The 15,795-nt window shown below is 66.1% G+C and overlaps 1 protein-coding gene across 4 annotated transcripts in view; it reads left to right on the top strand.

Annotated features, from left to right (window-relative positions):
* The window catches only part of AGRN (agrin), a 38,013-nt gene extending 22,587 nt beyond the window's left edge, over nt 1-15,426 (top strand). Inside the window, exons 4-39 of one of the 4 annotated variants that reach the window (XM_055261446.2) lie at nt 361-576; nt 850-1,074; nt 1,155-1,379; nt 1,577-1,783; nt 2,887-3,105; nt 3,187-3,381; nt 3,472-3,672; nt 3,757-3,905; nt 3,982-4,087; nt 4,818-4,934; nt 5,016-5,180; nt 5,390-5,533; nt 5,621-5,745; nt 5,817-5,922; nt 6,054-6,392; nt 6,477-6,614; nt 6,985-7,112; nt 7,232-7,346; nt 7,435-7,554; nt 7,665-8,018; nt 8,516-8,708; nt 8,802-9,017; nt 9,138-9,367; nt 9,469-9,603; nt 9,800-9,896; nt 9,993-10,157; nt 10,293-10,404; nt 10,599-10,610; nt 10,817-10,933; nt 11,018-11,210; nt 11,292-11,379; nt 11,559-11,582; nt 12,726-12,758; nt 13,018-13,242; nt 13,712-13,815; nt 14,143-15,426. In XM_055261446.2, coding sequence (XP_055117421.1) covers nt 361-576; nt 850-1,074; nt 1,155-1,379; nt 1,577-1,783; nt 2,887-3,105; nt 3,187-3,381; nt 3,472-3,672; nt 3,757-3,905; nt 3,982-4,087; nt 4,818-4,934; nt 5,016-5,180; nt 5,390-5,533; nt 5,621-5,745; nt 5,817-5,922; nt 6,054-6,392; nt 6,477-6,614; nt 6,985-7,112; nt 7,232-7,346; nt 7,435-7,554; nt 7,665-8,018; nt 8,516-8,708; nt 8,802-9,017; nt 9,138-9,367; nt 9,469-9,603; nt 9,800-9,896; nt 9,993-10,157; nt 10,293-10,404; nt 10,599-10,610; nt 10,817-10,933; nt 11,018-11,210; nt 11,292-11,379; nt 11,559-11,582; nt 12,726-12,758; nt 13,018-13,242; nt 13,712-13,815; nt 14,143-14,300 — 5,696 coding nt within the window. In that variant the 3' untranslated portion in view covers nt 14,301-15,426. Of the gene's footprint in view, nt 1-360; nt 577-849; nt 1,075-1,154; nt 1,380-1,576; nt 1,784-2,886; nt 3,106-3,186; nt 3,382-3,471; nt 3,673-3,756; nt 3,906-3,981; nt 4,088-4,817; nt 4,935-5,015; nt 5,181-5,389; nt 5,534-5,620; nt 5,746-5,816; nt 5,923-6,053; nt 6,393-6,476; nt 6,615-6,984; nt 7,113-7,231; nt 7,347-7,434; nt 7,555-7,664; nt 8,019-8,515; nt 8,709-8,801; nt 9,018-9,137; nt 9,368-9,468; nt 9,604-9,799; nt 9,897-9,992; nt 10,158-10,292; nt 10,405-10,598; nt 10,662-10,816; nt 10,934-11,017; nt 11,211-11,291; nt 11,380-11,558; nt 11,583-12,725; nt 12,759-13,017; nt 13,243-13,711; nt 13,816-14,142 lie in introns of all 4 variants that reach the window. The other 3 variants (XM_055261448.2, XM_055261449.2, XM_055261447.2) reach the window with 3 other exon arrangements.
* Nucleotides 15,427-15,795: the final 369 nt, after the last annotated feature.

The following is a 15,795-nucleotide window of genomic DNA, read 5'->3' as shown; positions in this document are numbered from 1 at the left end:
TCTGCTTTTCGCTGGGGGCCCACGAGGTGGGTGGGAAGTGGGTGCTCGCCCGCGCCCGTCGCAGAAAGGGTCCGGTGCAGCCTGCGGGAGACGCCCCTCTCCGCGGCTGCAGGGGCGGGGTGGGGGAGAATGGTCATCCCTGGAGAGGCCCGGGGCTGGCGGGAATCCTCGGCGGGCGGGGTCTGCGAGGGGCAGGGCCGGTCCTGTGAGCGCACGCACGCGTGTCCGTGTCCGTGGTGGACTCCCGATGTGGCGCGGGGGGGTGGATGCGCGGGCTGAGAGCACGGCAAGGTCTCGCAGGCTTGTGGACGTGGGTACGGGCGCCTCGGCACCCTGAGCTTTCTCCCCCACCCGCCCCAGCGTGCCGGGGAATGCTGTGCGGCTTCGGCGCCGTGTGTGAGCCCAACGCGGAGGGGCCGGGCCGGGCGTCCTGCGTCTGCAAGAAGAGCCCGTGCCCCAGCGTGGTGGCGCCGGTGTGTGGGTCGGACGCCTCCACCTACAGCAACGAATGCGAGCTGCAGCGGGCGCAGTGCAGCCAGCAGCGCCGCATCCGCCTGCTCAGCCGCGGGCCGTGCGGTGAGCGGGGCGGGGCCGGTGCCTGGGGCGGGGCCGGTGCCTGGGGCGGGGAGGGGCGGGGCCTATGAGATGGAGCGAGGCTGGGAGGGGCCTCGGGGCCAGTGGGTTGGGGCAGGGGCGGGGCCCGGCGGGAAGGAGCGGGGCTGGGAGGGGCCAGTGGGGCGGGGCAGGGGCGGGGCCTGCGGGGCTTGGAGGGGCCTGGGGGCGAAGCGGGTCGGGGAGGGGCGGGGCGGGGAGGGGACGGCCCGTCTGACCGGCAAGTCCCGCACGCAGGCTCGCGGGACCCCTGCTCCAACGTGACCTGCAGCTTCGGCAGCACCTGTGCGCGCTCGGCCGACGGGCTGACGGCCTCGTGCCTGTGCCCCGCGACCTGCCGTGGCGCCCCCGAGGGGACCGTGTGCGGCAGCGACGGCGCCGACTACCCCGGTGAATGCCAGCTCCTGCGCCGCGCCTGCGCCCGCCAGGAGAATGTCTTCAAGAAGTTCGACGGCCCTTGTGGTGAGCGCGGCGGCGGGCGCACGGCTCGACCTCTGTGGGCGCGCGGCGACAGCGTCCTGACTCCTGCCCTCGACCCCCAGACCCCTGTCAGGGCGCCCTCCCTGACCCGAGCCGCAGCTGCCGTGTGAACCCGCGCACGCGGCGCCCTGAGATGCTCCTACGGCCCGAGAGCTGCCCTGCCCGGCAGGCGCCAGTGTGTGGGGACGACGGAGTCACCTACGAAAACGACTGTGTCATGGGCCGATCGGGGGCCGCCCGGGGTCTCCTCCTACAGAAAGTGCGCTCCGGCCAGTGCCAGGGTCGAGGTGAGCGGCTCCCCCGGGGCGGGCTCTGGCCTGTGCCAGGGTCGAGGTTGGCGGCTCCCCAGAGGGCAGGCTCCGGCCTGTGCTAGGGTCGAGGTGGGCGGCTCCCCTCTAGAAGGGCCGCCTGCTCCCTGCACATCCCAGGGCAGGGATGGAGGGTGCTCCGGCCTCCCCATGATCCCCTCATCCCTGTGCCCTAGACCAGTGCCCAGAGCCCTGCCAGTTCAATGCCGTGTGCCTGTCCCGCCGTGGCCGTCCCCGCTGCTCCTGCGACCGCGTCATCTGTGACGGGGCCTACAGGCCCGTGTGTGCCCAGGACGGGCGTACATATGACAGTGATTGCTGGCGGCAGCAGGCCGAGTGCCGGCAGCAGCGTGCCATCCCCAGCAAGCACCAGGGCCCGTGTGGTGAGCGCCCCGGGGTGGAGGCCAGGCGGGGTGGGCTACTCCTGCGTCAGTCCCTGCCTGGACATCACGTGCCATCTTCATTCATCACGCTCCTCTTGGGGTCCTGGGAGTGGGCCGGTCCCTCTGGGAAGGCTCTGGGGAGGGTGGAGGCTGTGTGTGGAGGGTACCTGAATACCTGGGGGCTGGTGAGGCAGAGGTGGGGCCTTGTCCGGGCTCCCTGGTCCCTGCCCTCAGCCATGCCCTCCCTGGGAGTCCTCTGGCCTGTCCGCGTGTCTCCACACTGTAAGCACAGACTGTTGGGGTGGGCAGGCTGGACATAACACCAGGGTCCTCACTCTTGGGACATGGGCAGCCACCGGCCCTTTTGGAGGCAGTGTCAGGACTTGAAGGGCCAGGGGGAGGCAGTGGCCGTCGTGTCCCGGCAGGCCTGGCTGCCGTGGCTCTGCCTGCCTGTGTTCGTCTTGGTCAGTTCGCCCATCTTCTGGTCTTTCTCTCTGCGTCTGTCTCTTCTCTTTGGTCTCTTCTTCCCTGTCGGCTCCGCCTCTTGTGTCTTCCAGCCTGACCTGCTGGCAGGATGAGGTGCCGTGCCTGCCCGCCAGGAGCCCGCAGCCCGAGGTCTGCCCCCGGTGCAGCAGGGGGGGTGGCTTGCTGCTGCCTGGCCTTGTGGTCCTCAGAGCAAGTGGACAGACACCTTCTCCCCCGTGCAGCCCTGGGTGTGACTCTGGGGTGCAGGCTCCTCCCACCCACAGAAAGCCCCCCACATGCATGGGTGTCCTGGGGATGCTGGTGGTCAGGGGTCAGTGGCCTGGGCAGGCTGGGGAAGCCTGGCCCTCCCATAGCCTGCTGTGGACAGTCAGGAAGCCCCAAGCTTGGGGGCAGCCCCGCCCACAGCCACCGGGGACTCCTGGGTGTGTGTTCCGCTCGCCTCTGCCGCGTGTCTGTCCCTTTCTCTGCCGTGTCTGCTGTGCATTTGGCCCTTCTCCTGTGTTCTCTCTTCCTCCACCATCCCCTCCCTGGGAGAGGGACTGCTGCGTGGGGCTGGGGGCTTTGCCTGCAGCTGAGGGGGGGCTTGTGGGCCCACTGAGCACCTGTGTCCTCCCCAGACCAGGCCCCGTCCCCGTGCCTCGGGGTGCAGTGTGCATTCGGGGCGACATGTGCTGTGAAGAACGGGCAGGCAGCGTGTGAATGCCCGCAGGTGTGCTCGAGCCTCTACGATCCTGTGTGTGGCAGCGACGGTGTCACATACGGCAGCGCGTGCGAGCTGGAGGCCACAGCCTGTACCCTCGGGCGGGAGATCCAGGTGGCGCGCAAAGGACCCTGTGGTCAGTGGCGGGTGAGGGGTCTGGTGGGGGTCGGGGAGAGGGAGGTTCCCGGTCGCCATGGTGATGGAAGCCCCTCCCCAGACCGCTGCGGGCAGTGCCTCTTTGGAGCTCTGTGTGAGGCCGAGACCGGGCGCTGCGTGTGCCCCTCTGAATGCGTGGCTCTGGCCCAGCCCGTGTGTGGTTCCGACGGGCACACGTACCCCAGCGAGTGCATGCTGCAGGTGCACGCCTGCACACGCCAGATCAGCCTGCACGTGGCCTCAGCTGGACCCTGCGGTGAGTGAGGCCGTGGGGCCGGGCGGGCCAGGATCTTGTGCCTCCCTCAGCCTGGGCCTGCCGACCCCTGCCTGGCTCTGTCTCCTGCAGAGACCTGTGGAGGTGCCGTGTGTGCCTTTGGGGCTGTGTGCTTGGCAGGGCAGTGTGTATGTCCCCGGTGTGAGCACCCCCCACCCGGCCCCGTGTGTGGCAGCGACGGTGTCACCTATGGCAGTGCCTGCGAGCTACGGGAAGCCGCCTGCCAGCAGCAGACACAGATCGAGGAGGCCCGGGCAGGGCCGTGCGAGCAGGGTAGGCCGGGGGACGCTGGCGAGAACTGCTGGGCTCCGGCCTTGGCAAGAAGGTCCTGGGTGACCCTGCTCCCCTTCCCCGCAGCCGAGTGCGGCTCCGGAGGCTCTGGCTCTGGGGAGGACGGTGACTGTGAGCAGGAGCTGTGCCGGCAGCGTGGTGGCATCTGGGACGAGGACTCGGAGGACGGGCCGTGTGTCTGTGACTTCAGCTGCCAGAGTGTCCCGGGCAGCCCGGTGAGCCCCGTACCCCTGGCTCTCGGCGGGCGGCGGGGACGAGGCTGCGGCCGCTCACACTGACACCACCCTCCAGGTGTGCGGCTCAGATGGGGTCACCTACAGCACCGAGTGTGAGCTGAAGAAGGCCAGGTGCGAGTCACAGCAAGAGCTCTACATAGCGGCCCAGGGAGCCTGCCGAGGTGAGCCGGCTGCACGTGGGGTCTTAGGCACAGGCACGGCGGCGTCTAGGTTTCCGCGTCTGGCATGTGGGCGTGCCTGTGTGCTGCGTGGGCCCTCGTGGACGTGTGTATCGTGTTGTAAGTGAGCATCGTCCAGTGTTGGTGCATGTGCACATTTGTGCAGCTGCGTGTGTGGGCGTATGTGTCCCTCAGTCAGTGGACGTGCACCAGGCCAGGCCTCAGTGCTGGGAGGCAGCATGAACCATGCGGGGCTCCACCCTGTGGGCACTTTCTCTGCATATGTCAGTCCAGTCAATGTATCACGTTGATTAGGTAAAAGTTGTGCCCGGTGTGTGTTATGCACGTACACAGATGTGTGTCTGCAGGGGGCGTTAACTGTACGGTTTGGAGGAGTGTGGGTGAGAATGCATGCTGACGTCTTCAGATGTCTGTTTTTCGATTTGCAAAGATGCTCATTTGCGTGTGCACAGCTGTGTGTGTGTGTGCACACAGCTGCGTGTCCGTGATCTTTGGATGCTCTGTGTGTTGTGTGTTTGTGGACCTGCATTTACAGACATGTCCTTGCGTACAATGTGGGACCCTCACCTGTGTCCTCAGCCCCAGGCTCCTCTGGGAGCTGGGATCGGGAGGGCTGAGTGGTGACGGTGGGGGTAGGTGGAGGCAGAGTGGCTGGGCCCAGAGTGGGTGTCCAGTACTGCATGAAATCTGAGTCCCATACCCTTCCCTGCAGGCCCCACCTTCGCCCCGCTGCCGCCTGTGGCCCCCTCACACTGTGCCCAGACGCCCTACGGCTGCTGCCAGGACAATATCACCACAGCCCGGGGCGTGGGCCTGGCTGGCTGCCCCAGTGAGTAGCAGAGCTCAGCCCTGACCCCGGGCCGGGTGCGGCTGTGCGGCCACATGACCTCGTCCTGCCCTGGCCTTGCAGGTGCCTGCCAGTGCAACCCCCACGGCTCCTACGGCGGCACCTGTGACCCAGCCACAGGCCAGTGCTCCTGCCGCCCAGGTGTGGGGGGCCTCAGGTGTGACCGCTGTGAGCCTGGCTTCTGGAACTTTCGAGGCATCGTCACCGATGGCCGGAGTGGCTGTACGCGTGAGTGACAGGACCCAGGACTGGCCACTGGCTATGCCCGCCTACCTGTCCACCCCCATCACTGTGCCCCTCCTCACCTGCCCAGGCCTTGGCCTGACCCACACCTGGCTGGGGGCTGGGCAGAGCCAGGGTTGGGGACCAGGCTCTGGAGGAGGTGGGGAAGCCTGTCCAGGTGCGAACATCAGATTCCTCCCCGATTTCCCCCAAAGCCTGCAGCTGTGATCCCCAAGGCGCTGTGCGGGATGACTGTGAACAGATGACGGGGCTGTGCTCGTGTAAGCCCGGGGTGGCTGGACCCAAGTGTGGGCAGTGTCCAGACGGCCGTGTCCTGGGCCCCGCGGGCTGTGAAGCTGGTGAGTGAGGGCCAACGCTACCCTGCGGCTTCATGGGGTGGGGTGGGGCCGCCTGAGCCACAGAGGTTTCCCATGCCTGTGCCCCAGATGCTTCTGCGCCTGCAACCTGTGCGGAGACGCGCTGTGAGTTTGGTGCGCTGTGCGTGGAGGAGTCTGGCTCAGCCCACTGTGTCTGCCCGATGCTCACCTGTCCAGAGGCCAATGCTACCAAGGTGAGGAGTGTGGAATGTGACGGGGAGTGGGGAGGAGGCCTCCCCGTGAGCATGCTTGTTCTCTGCCCCAGGTCTGTGGGTCAGATGGAGTCACATACGGCAACGAGTGTCAGCTGAAGACCATCGCCTGCCGCCAGGGCCTGCAAATCTCTATCCAGAGCCTGGGCCCGTGCCAGGGTGAGGCCTGACGGCCACTGCCCCAGAACTGACCAGGAAGGCCTGACGCTGCCCTAAATCCAGCCCCACCCGCCCTGAGCCACCTGACCCTGTCCCAACTGGTCCCCCCGCCAACCTCCCTCTCCTTGCAGAGGCTGTCGCTCCCAGCACTCACCCGACATCTGCCTCCGTGACTCTGAGCACCCCAGGGCTCCTCCTGAGCCAGGCACTGCCGGCCCCCCCCGGCGCCCTCCCCCTGGCCCCCAGCAGCACCGCACACAGCCAGGCCACCCCTCCGTCCTCATCACTACCTCGGACCACCGCCAGCATCCCTAGGACCACCGTGTGGCCCATGCTGACCGTGCCCCCAACGGCACCCTCCCCTGCACCCAGCCTGGTGGCGTCTGCCTTTGGTGAATCTGGCAGCACTGATGGAAGTGGCGATGAGGAACTGAGCGGGGACCAGGAGGCCAGTGGGGGTGGCTCTGGGGGTGAGCAGGGATCAAGGACTTGGGGTGGGTGGGCAGGCGCCGAGAGGTTCCACTAGAGCCTGGGCTCAGAGTGTGTCTCCCCAGGGCTTGAGCCCTTCGAGGGCAGCAGCGTGGCCACCCCTGGGCCACCCATGGAGAGGGCTTCCTGCTACAACTCTGCGCTGGGCTGCTGCTCTGATGGGAAGACGCCCTCGCTGGATGCAGAGGGCTCCAACTGCCCTGGTGAGTGGGCGGCTGGGCGAGGGGAGTGTGAGAATCAGCCTGGGCTCGGCCGAGGTGCTGCCCCCTCGCCTGGGCAGCAGGTCAGTGCCGGGGGTTATGGTCTTGGGACTCGGCCCCCTCAAACACGTGCGTGCCGGGGACCCCACGCCTAACCCGTCTCTCTCGTTGCAAGCCGGCGTGGCACACTGCTCCGAGGAGTCCTCCTGGTAACCGACACCAGCCCCACCCTGGGGTCCCCACTAACCTCATGACCATCTGACTAACATCCACCTTCCCATGCACCCGCGTGGCTTGCTGCTGGGGCCTGTGCCCGGGCCAGCCTGGATGCCAGGCAGATGCCAGGCAGGGCCTCACTGCACCTCCCTCACAGCCACCAAGGTGTTCCAGGGCGTCCTGGAGCTGGAGGGCGTCGAGGGCCAGGAGCTATTCTACACGCCAGAGATGGCTGACCCCAAGTCAGAGCTGTTCGGGGAGACAGCCAGGAGCATTGAGAGCACCGTAAGATGGGGGGCGCAGGCCCCACACACCCACTGGCCTTCCTCCCCAGATACCCAGAGCAGCACCAGGGCAGCCCGGCTTGGGCAGCCCCCCAAGTCCTTGCCTACCCCCTGCCACAGCTGGACGACCTCTTCCGGAATTCAGACGTCAAGAAGGATTTTCGGAGTGTTCGCTTGCGGGACCTGGGACCCGGCAAATCCGTCCGTGCCATTGTGGATGTGCACTTTGACCCCAGTGAGACCCCCACCCCGGACCCTTCCTGGGAGGCAATGGGTGGGGGATGCCTGGGCCTCTGTCATGCTCAGAGCTCCCTCCTCCCCAGCCACAGCCTTCAGGGCACCCGACGTGGCCCGGGCCCTGCTCTGGCAGATCCAGGTGTCCAGGCGCCGGTCCTTGGGGGTGAGGCGGCCGCTGCAGGAGCACGTGCGATTTATGGACTTTGGTGAGCGCCAGGCCACAAGCCACAGCCTACCTGCCCCCTCTTCTGCCCCTGCCCCTCACCCCTTCCTGGCCCTGCCCTCGGGAAACCCTAACAGCTCCGTGTGCCGGCAGACTGGTTCCCTGCGTTTTTCATGGGGACCACATCAGGAGCCATTGCTGCCGTAGCCACGGCCAGAGCCACCACTGCGTCGCACCTGCCGTCCTCTGCTGGGACCCCTCGGGCCCTGCACCCCAGTCACACAAGCCAGCCCGTTGCCAAGACCACGGCAGCCCCCACCACACGTCGGCCCCCCACCACTGCCCCCAGCCGTGTGCCCGGACGTTGGCCTCCGGCCCCCCAGCAGCCTCCAAAGCCCTGTGACTCACAGCCCTGCTTCCACGGGGGCACCTGCCAGGACTGGGCCTTGGGCAGGGGCTTCACCTGCAGCTGCCCGGCAGGCAGGGGAGGCGCCATCTGTGAGAAGGGTAAGGCCGTCCACCGCAGGGGAGGGCGGGGAGGCAGCGGGGTCAGGGCAAGGATTAGGGGTGGGGCTAAGCCACCATCAGGCTTTGAGTTGGGGGCAGGAGCCTGGATTAAGGCGGGGTTACGGCCAGGCGCGGTGGCTCACGCCTGTAATCCCAGCACTTTGGGAGGTTGAGACAGGCGGATCACCTGAGGTCGGGAGTTCAAAGACCAGCCTGACCAACATGGAGAAACTCAGTCTCTACTAAAAATACAAAATGAGCTGGGCGTGTTGGTAGGTGCCTGTAATGCCACCTCGTGAGGCTGAGGCAGGAGAATCGCTTGAACCCGGGAGGCGGAGGTTGCAGTGAGCCAGGATCGCACCACTGCACTCCAGCCTGGGCAAAAAGAGCAAAACTCCGTCTCAAAAAAAAAATAAAAAAGCAGGGGGCGGTTTCAGGGATAAAAGTGGGGAATCCTCGGAGCTTTTCCAGCCAGCCCTCCCGGTCGCCCTTTGCAGTGCTTGGCGCCCCTGTGCCGGCCTTCGAGGGCCGCTCCTTCCTGGCCTTCCCCACCCTCCGCGCCTACCACACGCTGCGCCTGGCGCTGGAATTCCGGGCACTGGAGCCTCAGGGGCTGCTGCTGTACAATGGCAACGCCCGGGGCAAGGACTTCCTGGCGTTGGCGCTGCTAGATGGCCGTGTGCAGCTCAGGTGGGCGGGGTGGGGGCAGGGCCAGGGCAGCTCAGGTGGGCGGGGTGGGGCCGGGGCTGGGCGATGGTCCTGAGCACCTGCTCCCGCCCTCAGGTTTGACACAGGTTCGGGACCCGCGGTGCTGACCAGTGCTGTGCGGGTAGAGCCAGGCCAGTGGCACCGCCTGGAGCTGTCGCGGCATTGGCGCCGGGGCACCCTCTCGGTGGATGGTGAGACCCCTGTTCTGGGCGAGAGCCCCAGTGGCACCGACGGCCTCAACCTGGACACAGACCTCTTTGTGGGCGGCGTACCCGAGGACCAGGCTGCTGTGTGAGTACCCTGGAGGGTGGTGTGGCCCCGACCCTGACCCCGGCCCTTTGGGGTCCCGGTGTGCGAGGTGGCTTTGCCTGTGGCCCCTGAGCCCTGACCCAGTGTACCTCCTGGTGGCAGGGTGCTGGAGCAGACCTTCGTGGGCGCCGGCCTGAGGGGGTGCATCCGTTTGCTGGACGTCAACAACCAGCGCCTGGAGCTTGGCATTGGGCCGGGGGCTGCCACCCGAGGCTCCGGCGTGGGCGAGTGCGGGGACCATCCCTGCCTGCCCAACCCCTGCCGTGGCGGGGCCCCGTGCCAGGCCCTGGAGGCTGGAAGGTTCCACTGCCAGTGCCCGCCCAGCCGCGTCGGTGAGGGTGGGGCTGGGGCGGGTGGGAGTGGGACCCCGGGGCCTGTGGGCGGTACCCAACCGACGCCTCCTGGGACCTTGGTCCCGTCTTCCTCCATCCAGGACCAACCTGTGCCGACAAGAAGAGCCCCTGCCAGCCCAACCCCTGCCATGGCGCGGCACCCTGCCATGTGCTGCCCGAGGGTGGTGCCCAGTGCGAGTGCCCCCTGGGGCGTGGGGGCACCCTCTGCCAGACAGGTCGGGGGCATGGGGCTCTCAGAGCCGAGGGTAGGGGTGGGGTCGAATGTTTGGGCGGGTACAGGTTCCAGGTAGCATTGCAGTCAGGATGCGGCTCAGTCTAGTTTGGGTCTTGAGTTAGGCTCTGCACATGGCTGGCGTGGGGTGCAGGAGGCCCCGGGGGTCAGGACTGAGGCCTCGGTGACTCTCCCTACAGCCTCGGGGCAGGACGGCTCTGGGCCCTTCCTGGCTGACTTCAACGGCTTCTCCCACCTGGAGCTGAGAGGCCTGCACACCTTTGCACGGGACCTGGGGTTGGTGGGGCAGGAGTGGGGGGAAGGGCTGGCCCCCACCTCCGTCTCTCCTGTGGGGAGGGGACAGCGAGACACCCCAACTCCCCATGACCCCAGGGAGAAGATGGTGCTGGAGGTCGTGTTCCTGGCACGAGGCCCCAGCGGCCTCCTGCTCTACAACGGGCAGAAGACGGACGGCAAGGGGGACTTCGTGTCGCTGGCACTGCAGGACCGCCACCTAGAGTTCCGCTACGACCTGGGCAAGGGGGCAGCGGTCATCAGGTGGGCCGGCAAGGGTGGCTCGGGGAGGCCTGGGGCACTGGCTGGGGGCCGGGGCACCAGCAGGTCGCTCGGGCCCTGGGTGGTCTCGTGGCCAGTGGCGGCCAGAGCCCACTCACGCTGCCCCCTCTTCACCAGGAGCAAGGAGCCAGTCACCCTGGGAGCCTGGACCAGGGTCTCACTGGAGCGAAACGGCCGCAAGGGTGCCTTGCGTGTGGGCGACGGTCCCCGTGTGTTGGGGGAGTCCCCGGTGAGTGCCCTGGGCCGTGAGGGGGCTCCCGCTGCCGCCTGCTCTTCCTCCTCGGGCGGTAGCCCCGCCCCTGCCGGTGCTCACGGAGCTGTTTCTCTGTCCTGTTCTCTTGGCCGCCTGCCCTGTCCTCTGCCTCCTCTGCCTCCCTGCTCTCTGCTCTTGCTCTGCAACCCCACCCGCTCTTCGGAGGCCAGAAATCCCGCAAGGTACTGTCGGCCTCTCATCCGCTCACCGTCTCTGGCGCCTCAACCCCTAGGGTAGCCCCTTCCCCACCAAGGACCCTGCCATTTCGGTGTGATAACGCTGCCCCTAGATAGGCAGTGGGCGGGTGGGGCGGGTGCGCGCAGGTGCCTGGGCCCTGGGTCTGCACCGTGGTGGGCTCTGCACAGCCCCTCACCCGCTGTCCCCACAGGTTCCACACACCGTCCTCAACCTGAAGGAGCCGCTCTATGTAGGGGGGGCTCCCGACTTCAGCAAGCTGGCCCGTGCTGCTGCCGTGTCCTCTGGCTTCAACGGCGCCATCCAGCTGGTATGTGGGGGCGGGGCGTCTCACCAGGGCCTCCAGGGTGGGCGGGGTGGCAGGCGGGATGAGACTCTCACCCTGCCCCTGCAGGTCTCCCTGGGAGGCCGCCAGCTGCTGACCCCAGAGCACGTGCTGCGGCAGGTGGACGTCACATCCTTTGCAGATCACCCCTGCACCCGGGCCTCAGGCCACCCCTGCCTCAATGGGGCCTCCTGCGTCCCGAGGGAGGCTGCGTATGTGTGCCTGTGTCCCGGGGGATTCTCAGGGCCACGCTGCGAGAAGGGTGAGCCTGGCACAGGGCAGGGGACACAGGCTGGACAGGCCCAGAGCCCACGAGGCCCACCCTCACGTGCCTATCTCACAGGGCTGGTGGAGAAGTCGGCGGGGGACGTGGATGCCCTGGCCTTTGACGGGCGGACCTTCGTCGAGTACCTCAATGCTGTGACCGAGAGGTAACGTGCCATCCTCTGCTGGCTGCCAGTCTCGTCTGTGCCCTCGGGGCGGGACACCAGACCCCCACACACCCTCGCTCCGAGGCCAGGAGGGGACGGCCCGGTGCTGCCACCTTTGTCCTCCCGCCTCTCACCTCCCGGTCCTCCCGCCTCTCACTGTCTGTCTCTTTGTTTCCAAGCGAACTGGCCAATGAGATCCCCGTGTGAGTAGAGCTCAGCCCCCACCTGCTCCCTCTCCCACTCCTCCATCCTTCCTGGTGGGGAGCACAGTCCTGAGCCCCCGGGGAACTTTCCATCCCCCGTGGCGGAGGATGGGGGTCTGGCGCTATTTGGCTGCAAGAGGCTGTTTCCTGCCTCAGAAGTGCAGGGTCGCCCCACAGCCAACCCCCACCACTAAGGCTGTACACACCTGTGCGCATATGCATGCATGTTCGTGCCCATGTGCACGTCCGTGTGTGTGAACATGCAGGTGTGTCTATATGTGTGTGTCTATATGGGGTGGATGTGCAAGTATGTGTGAATATCCAGCCGTGTGTGTGCACGGGTCCATGTGTGTGTGTATATGAGGGAGACATGCAGGTGTGTGTCCGAGTGTATGCATGGGTCCGTGTATATGCGTGTATATATGGAGGGATATGTAGATGTGTGTGTGTGCGAACAGGTGTAAGTGGGGAGCATTCAGGTGTGTCCGTGTGTGTTCATGTACATGTGTGTATGTGTGTGAACATGCAGGTGCGTGTGTGTCCGTGTATAGGTTTGCATGCATGCACACATGCATGTGTGTACTGGGGCATCCGAGCCCTTGGTCTCCACTCCATACCACCCTATGCCTACCTCCTTGATCTCTGCGCCCAGCCTTGACCGTGCTCCCCTGCTGTCTGCACGTGGGTGTCTGCATGTGGGTGTCTGCGCCCTCACGTGTCTCGTGTCTGCCCTCACGTGTCTGATGACTGCCCTCACGTGTCTCATGACTGCACCCTCACGTGCACATGTCTGCACGCGGGTGTCTGCGCCCTCACGTGTCTGCGCCCTCACGTGTCTCATGTCTGCACCCTCACATGTCTCGTGTCTGCACCCTCATGTGTCTCGTGTCTGCCCTCACATCTCGTGTCTGCCCTGCCCTCACGTCTCATGTCTGCGCCCTCACGTGTCTCGTGTCTGCACGGTGTCTGCACACGCATGTGTATGTGTCCCTGCTGGGCTCTTTGGTGGGCGGGCCGATGATCCTCGAGGTCACGCATGTCTTCTGTGGGTGCCTGCTCCTTGCACCCCACAGTGTTGAGACGGGTTTGCATTGGCCCCGCCTGTCCCCTGCTCACCCGCCTCCCTCTCTTCCTGCTTCTAAGCCCCGAAACTCTGGATTCCGGGGCCCTTCACAGGTGAGCACGTGGCAGCAGTGCCTGCAGACCCCCGGCTGGCCCATCTGTCCTCCCGCCCCTCTCTCTGATCTCTCTCTGCCAGGCTGCCCCCGTCTCCATCCCTCTTCTCCCTCCCACTGTCGGTGTCTGCCCACCAGCCCCCCCTGGGTCCCGTCACAGCCCTTGTGGCCTCTGCAGCTGGAGCCCTTGTCCTCCTGCCTCCCCCACCCCGTCCTGTTGCCACCTTCCTAGAGGCCCTGACCTGCCCTCTGCCCTCCAGCGAGAAGGCACTGCAGAGCAACCACTTTGAACTGAGCCTGCGCACTGAGGCCACGCAGGGGCTGGTGCTCTGGAGTGGCAAGGCCACGGAGCGGGCGGACTACGTGGCGCTGGCCATTGTGGACGGGCACCTGCAGCTGAGCTACAACCTAGGCTCCCAGCCCATGGTGCTGCGTTCCACCGTGCCCGTCAACACCAACCGCTGGTTGCGGGTCGTGGCACATAGGTGAGTAGGGAACCCAGCATGCTGAGAACAGTGGCAAGGGCTGCCCAGACTTGCCCAGCTGGACTGTGTCCAGTCACTTGTGGCCGGGGTCAGGGAGGATACGCCTTGCTGCCTGAGCCAAGGTCACTGCCAGTGGGAGGAGGAAGGGCCGAGAAGATGCAGGAGAAGCAGTGATCAGTTTCCAGGTCTGAAAGGCATCCCGGCCCTGCCCAGAGCCTGCCGGGGGTCGCTCCGGTCCGAGCCTGGCCGTCGCCTCCAGCAAAGCTTGAGCTGCAGGAATGTCCCCGGCCTTGGCTCCCAGTGCCCTCCTTGGGGTCAAGGCCACCTCATCCTTGCCCTCAGGGGTGACACCTGGGTGGTTTCCCAGGCTGAGGCACCTGCAGAGCATAGGAAGGATGCAGGGCTTATGGTCTAGAGGAGGCAGGGGGAACTCTGGGCCCTCATGGTCTCCCCCTCCCTGCACACCCAGGGAGCAGAGGGAAGGTTCCCTGCAGGTGGGCAATGAGGCCCCCGTGACCGGCTCCTCCCCGCTGGGCGCCACGCAGCTGGACACTGATGGAGCCCTGTGGCTTGGTGAGTGTTTGGGGGAGACTGGAGAGGGACGCCCAAAGGTCTCATGATATCCGAGGGACAGACTCCACCCCCCAGCGCCCGCCCTTGAGTCAGGGTGCATGTGAGCCGGCAGGCTGGGCTCTCCCAGGGCTGCATGTGAGCCGGCGGGCTGGGCTCTCCCAGGGCTGCATGTGAGCCGGCGGGCTGGACTCTCTTATTCCGCTGTAGCCCCTGCAGTTCCCAGTGCTGTGGGGCCTGGAGGCGGGTGCCCAGGCGTGGCCCTCCTGCTGGTCACCTGCTCATTGGGGTGCCCATCAGCATCACTGACTCCCACTGTCTGTGCTGCAGGGGGCCTGCCGGAGCTGCCCGTGGGCCCAGCACTGCCCAAGGCCTACGGCACAGGCTTCGTGGGCTGCTTGCGGGACGTGGTGGTGGGCCGGCGCCCGCTGCACCTGCTGGAGGACGCCGTCACCAAGCCAGAGCTGCAGCCCTGCCCCACCCCATGAGCTGGCACCAGAGCCCCGCGCCTGCTGTAATTATTTTCTATTTTTGTAAACTTGTCGCTTTTTGATATGATTTTCTTGCCTGAGTGTTGGCCGGAGGGACTGCTGGCCCGGCCTCCCTTCCGTCCAGGCAGCCGTGCTGCAGACAGACCTGGTGCCAAGGGATGGACAGGTGAGGTGGCAGCGTGGAGGGCTCGGCGTGGACGGCAGCCTCAGGACACACACCCCTGCCTCAGGGTGCTGAGCCCCGCCTTGCACTGCGCCTGCCCCACGGTGTCCCTGCCAGGAAGCAGCCCCGGCTCCTGAATCACCCTCGCTCCGTCTGGCGGGGCTTGTGTCCCAGAGAGGAAGGTGCTGCTGAGGTCTGATGGGGCCCTTCCTCCGGGCGACCCCACAGGGCCTTTCCTAGCCCCCATTTGAGCTGCTCCTTCCTGTGTGTACTCTGGGCCCTGCCTTGGCCTCCTGTGCCAATACTGTGACTTCGAAACAATGTTACTGCTGGGCAGCTCTGCGTTGCTCCCGTGCTGCCTGCGCCAGCCCCGGGCTGCTGAGGAGCAGAGGCCAGACCAGGGCCGGTCTGGGTGCCGTGACCCTCAGCTGGCCCTGCCCAGCCCACCCTGGACGTGGCCGTATCCCTCTGCCACACCACCCCAGGCCCTTCGAGGGGCTATCGAGAGGAGCGCACTGTGGGATGGGGTTGACCTCTGCCACCTGCCTGGGTATCTGGGCCTGGCCACCGGCTGTGTTCTTCATGTGTTGATTTTATTTGATCCCTGGAGTGGTGGGTCTCATCTTTCCCGTCTCGCCTGAGAGTGGCTGAGGGCTGCCTCACTGCAAACCCTCCCCACAGCATCAGTGAAAGTCGTCCTTGTCTCAGAATGACCAGGGGCCAGCCAGTGTCTGACCAAGGTCAAGGGGCAGGTGCAGGGGTGGCAGGGATGGCTCCGAAGCCAGAAATGCCTTAAACTGCAATGTCCCGTCCCTTCCCCACCCCCATCCCCAGCCCCAGCCCAGTCCTCCTAGGAGCAGGACCCGATGAAGCGGGCGGCGGGGGGGCTGGGCGCTGTGTTACTAACTCTAGTACGTTTCTGTGTCGATTGCTGTGAAATAAAGTCTGAAAACTTTAAAAGCATTGCTTGTGTCCATCCTCACCAGCGCCCTGGCCCGTTCGTTGGCTTCTTGCTCAGCTTTGTGGTGGGAGCGCAGACTTGGAGCTCCCTTGGGTGGCCCTGGATGGAGCCAGGCCCTGCACAGGGCTCCTTCTGGCTGATGAGGCCCTGAGTGGGGAGTATACACTGCTGAGCACTGTGGGAGGCCGTGGAGGCAGGAGGCTCTCTGGCGTGTGCGTGTGGGTGCGTGTGCCTGCTCTCCGGCATGCACATGTGGGTGTGTGTGCATGTGGGTACGCGTGTGTGTGGGTGCATGTGCCTGCTCTCCAGCGTGCACGTGGGTGCGTGTACGTGTGGGTGCGTGTGCCTGCACACATAATTGGCCCACG

Source organism: Symphalangus syndactylus, chromosome 22 (assembly GCF_028878055.3).
Source record: "Symphalangus syndactylus isolate Jambi chromosome 22, NHGRI_mSymSyn1-v2.1_pri, whole genome shotgun sequence".
Classification (NCBI taxonomy): domain Eukaryota; kingdom Metazoa; phylum Chordata; class Mammalia; order Primates; family Hylobatidae; genus Symphalangus; species Symphalangus syndactylus.
This window is presented reverse-complemented; position numbering and strand designations above follow the sequence as displayed.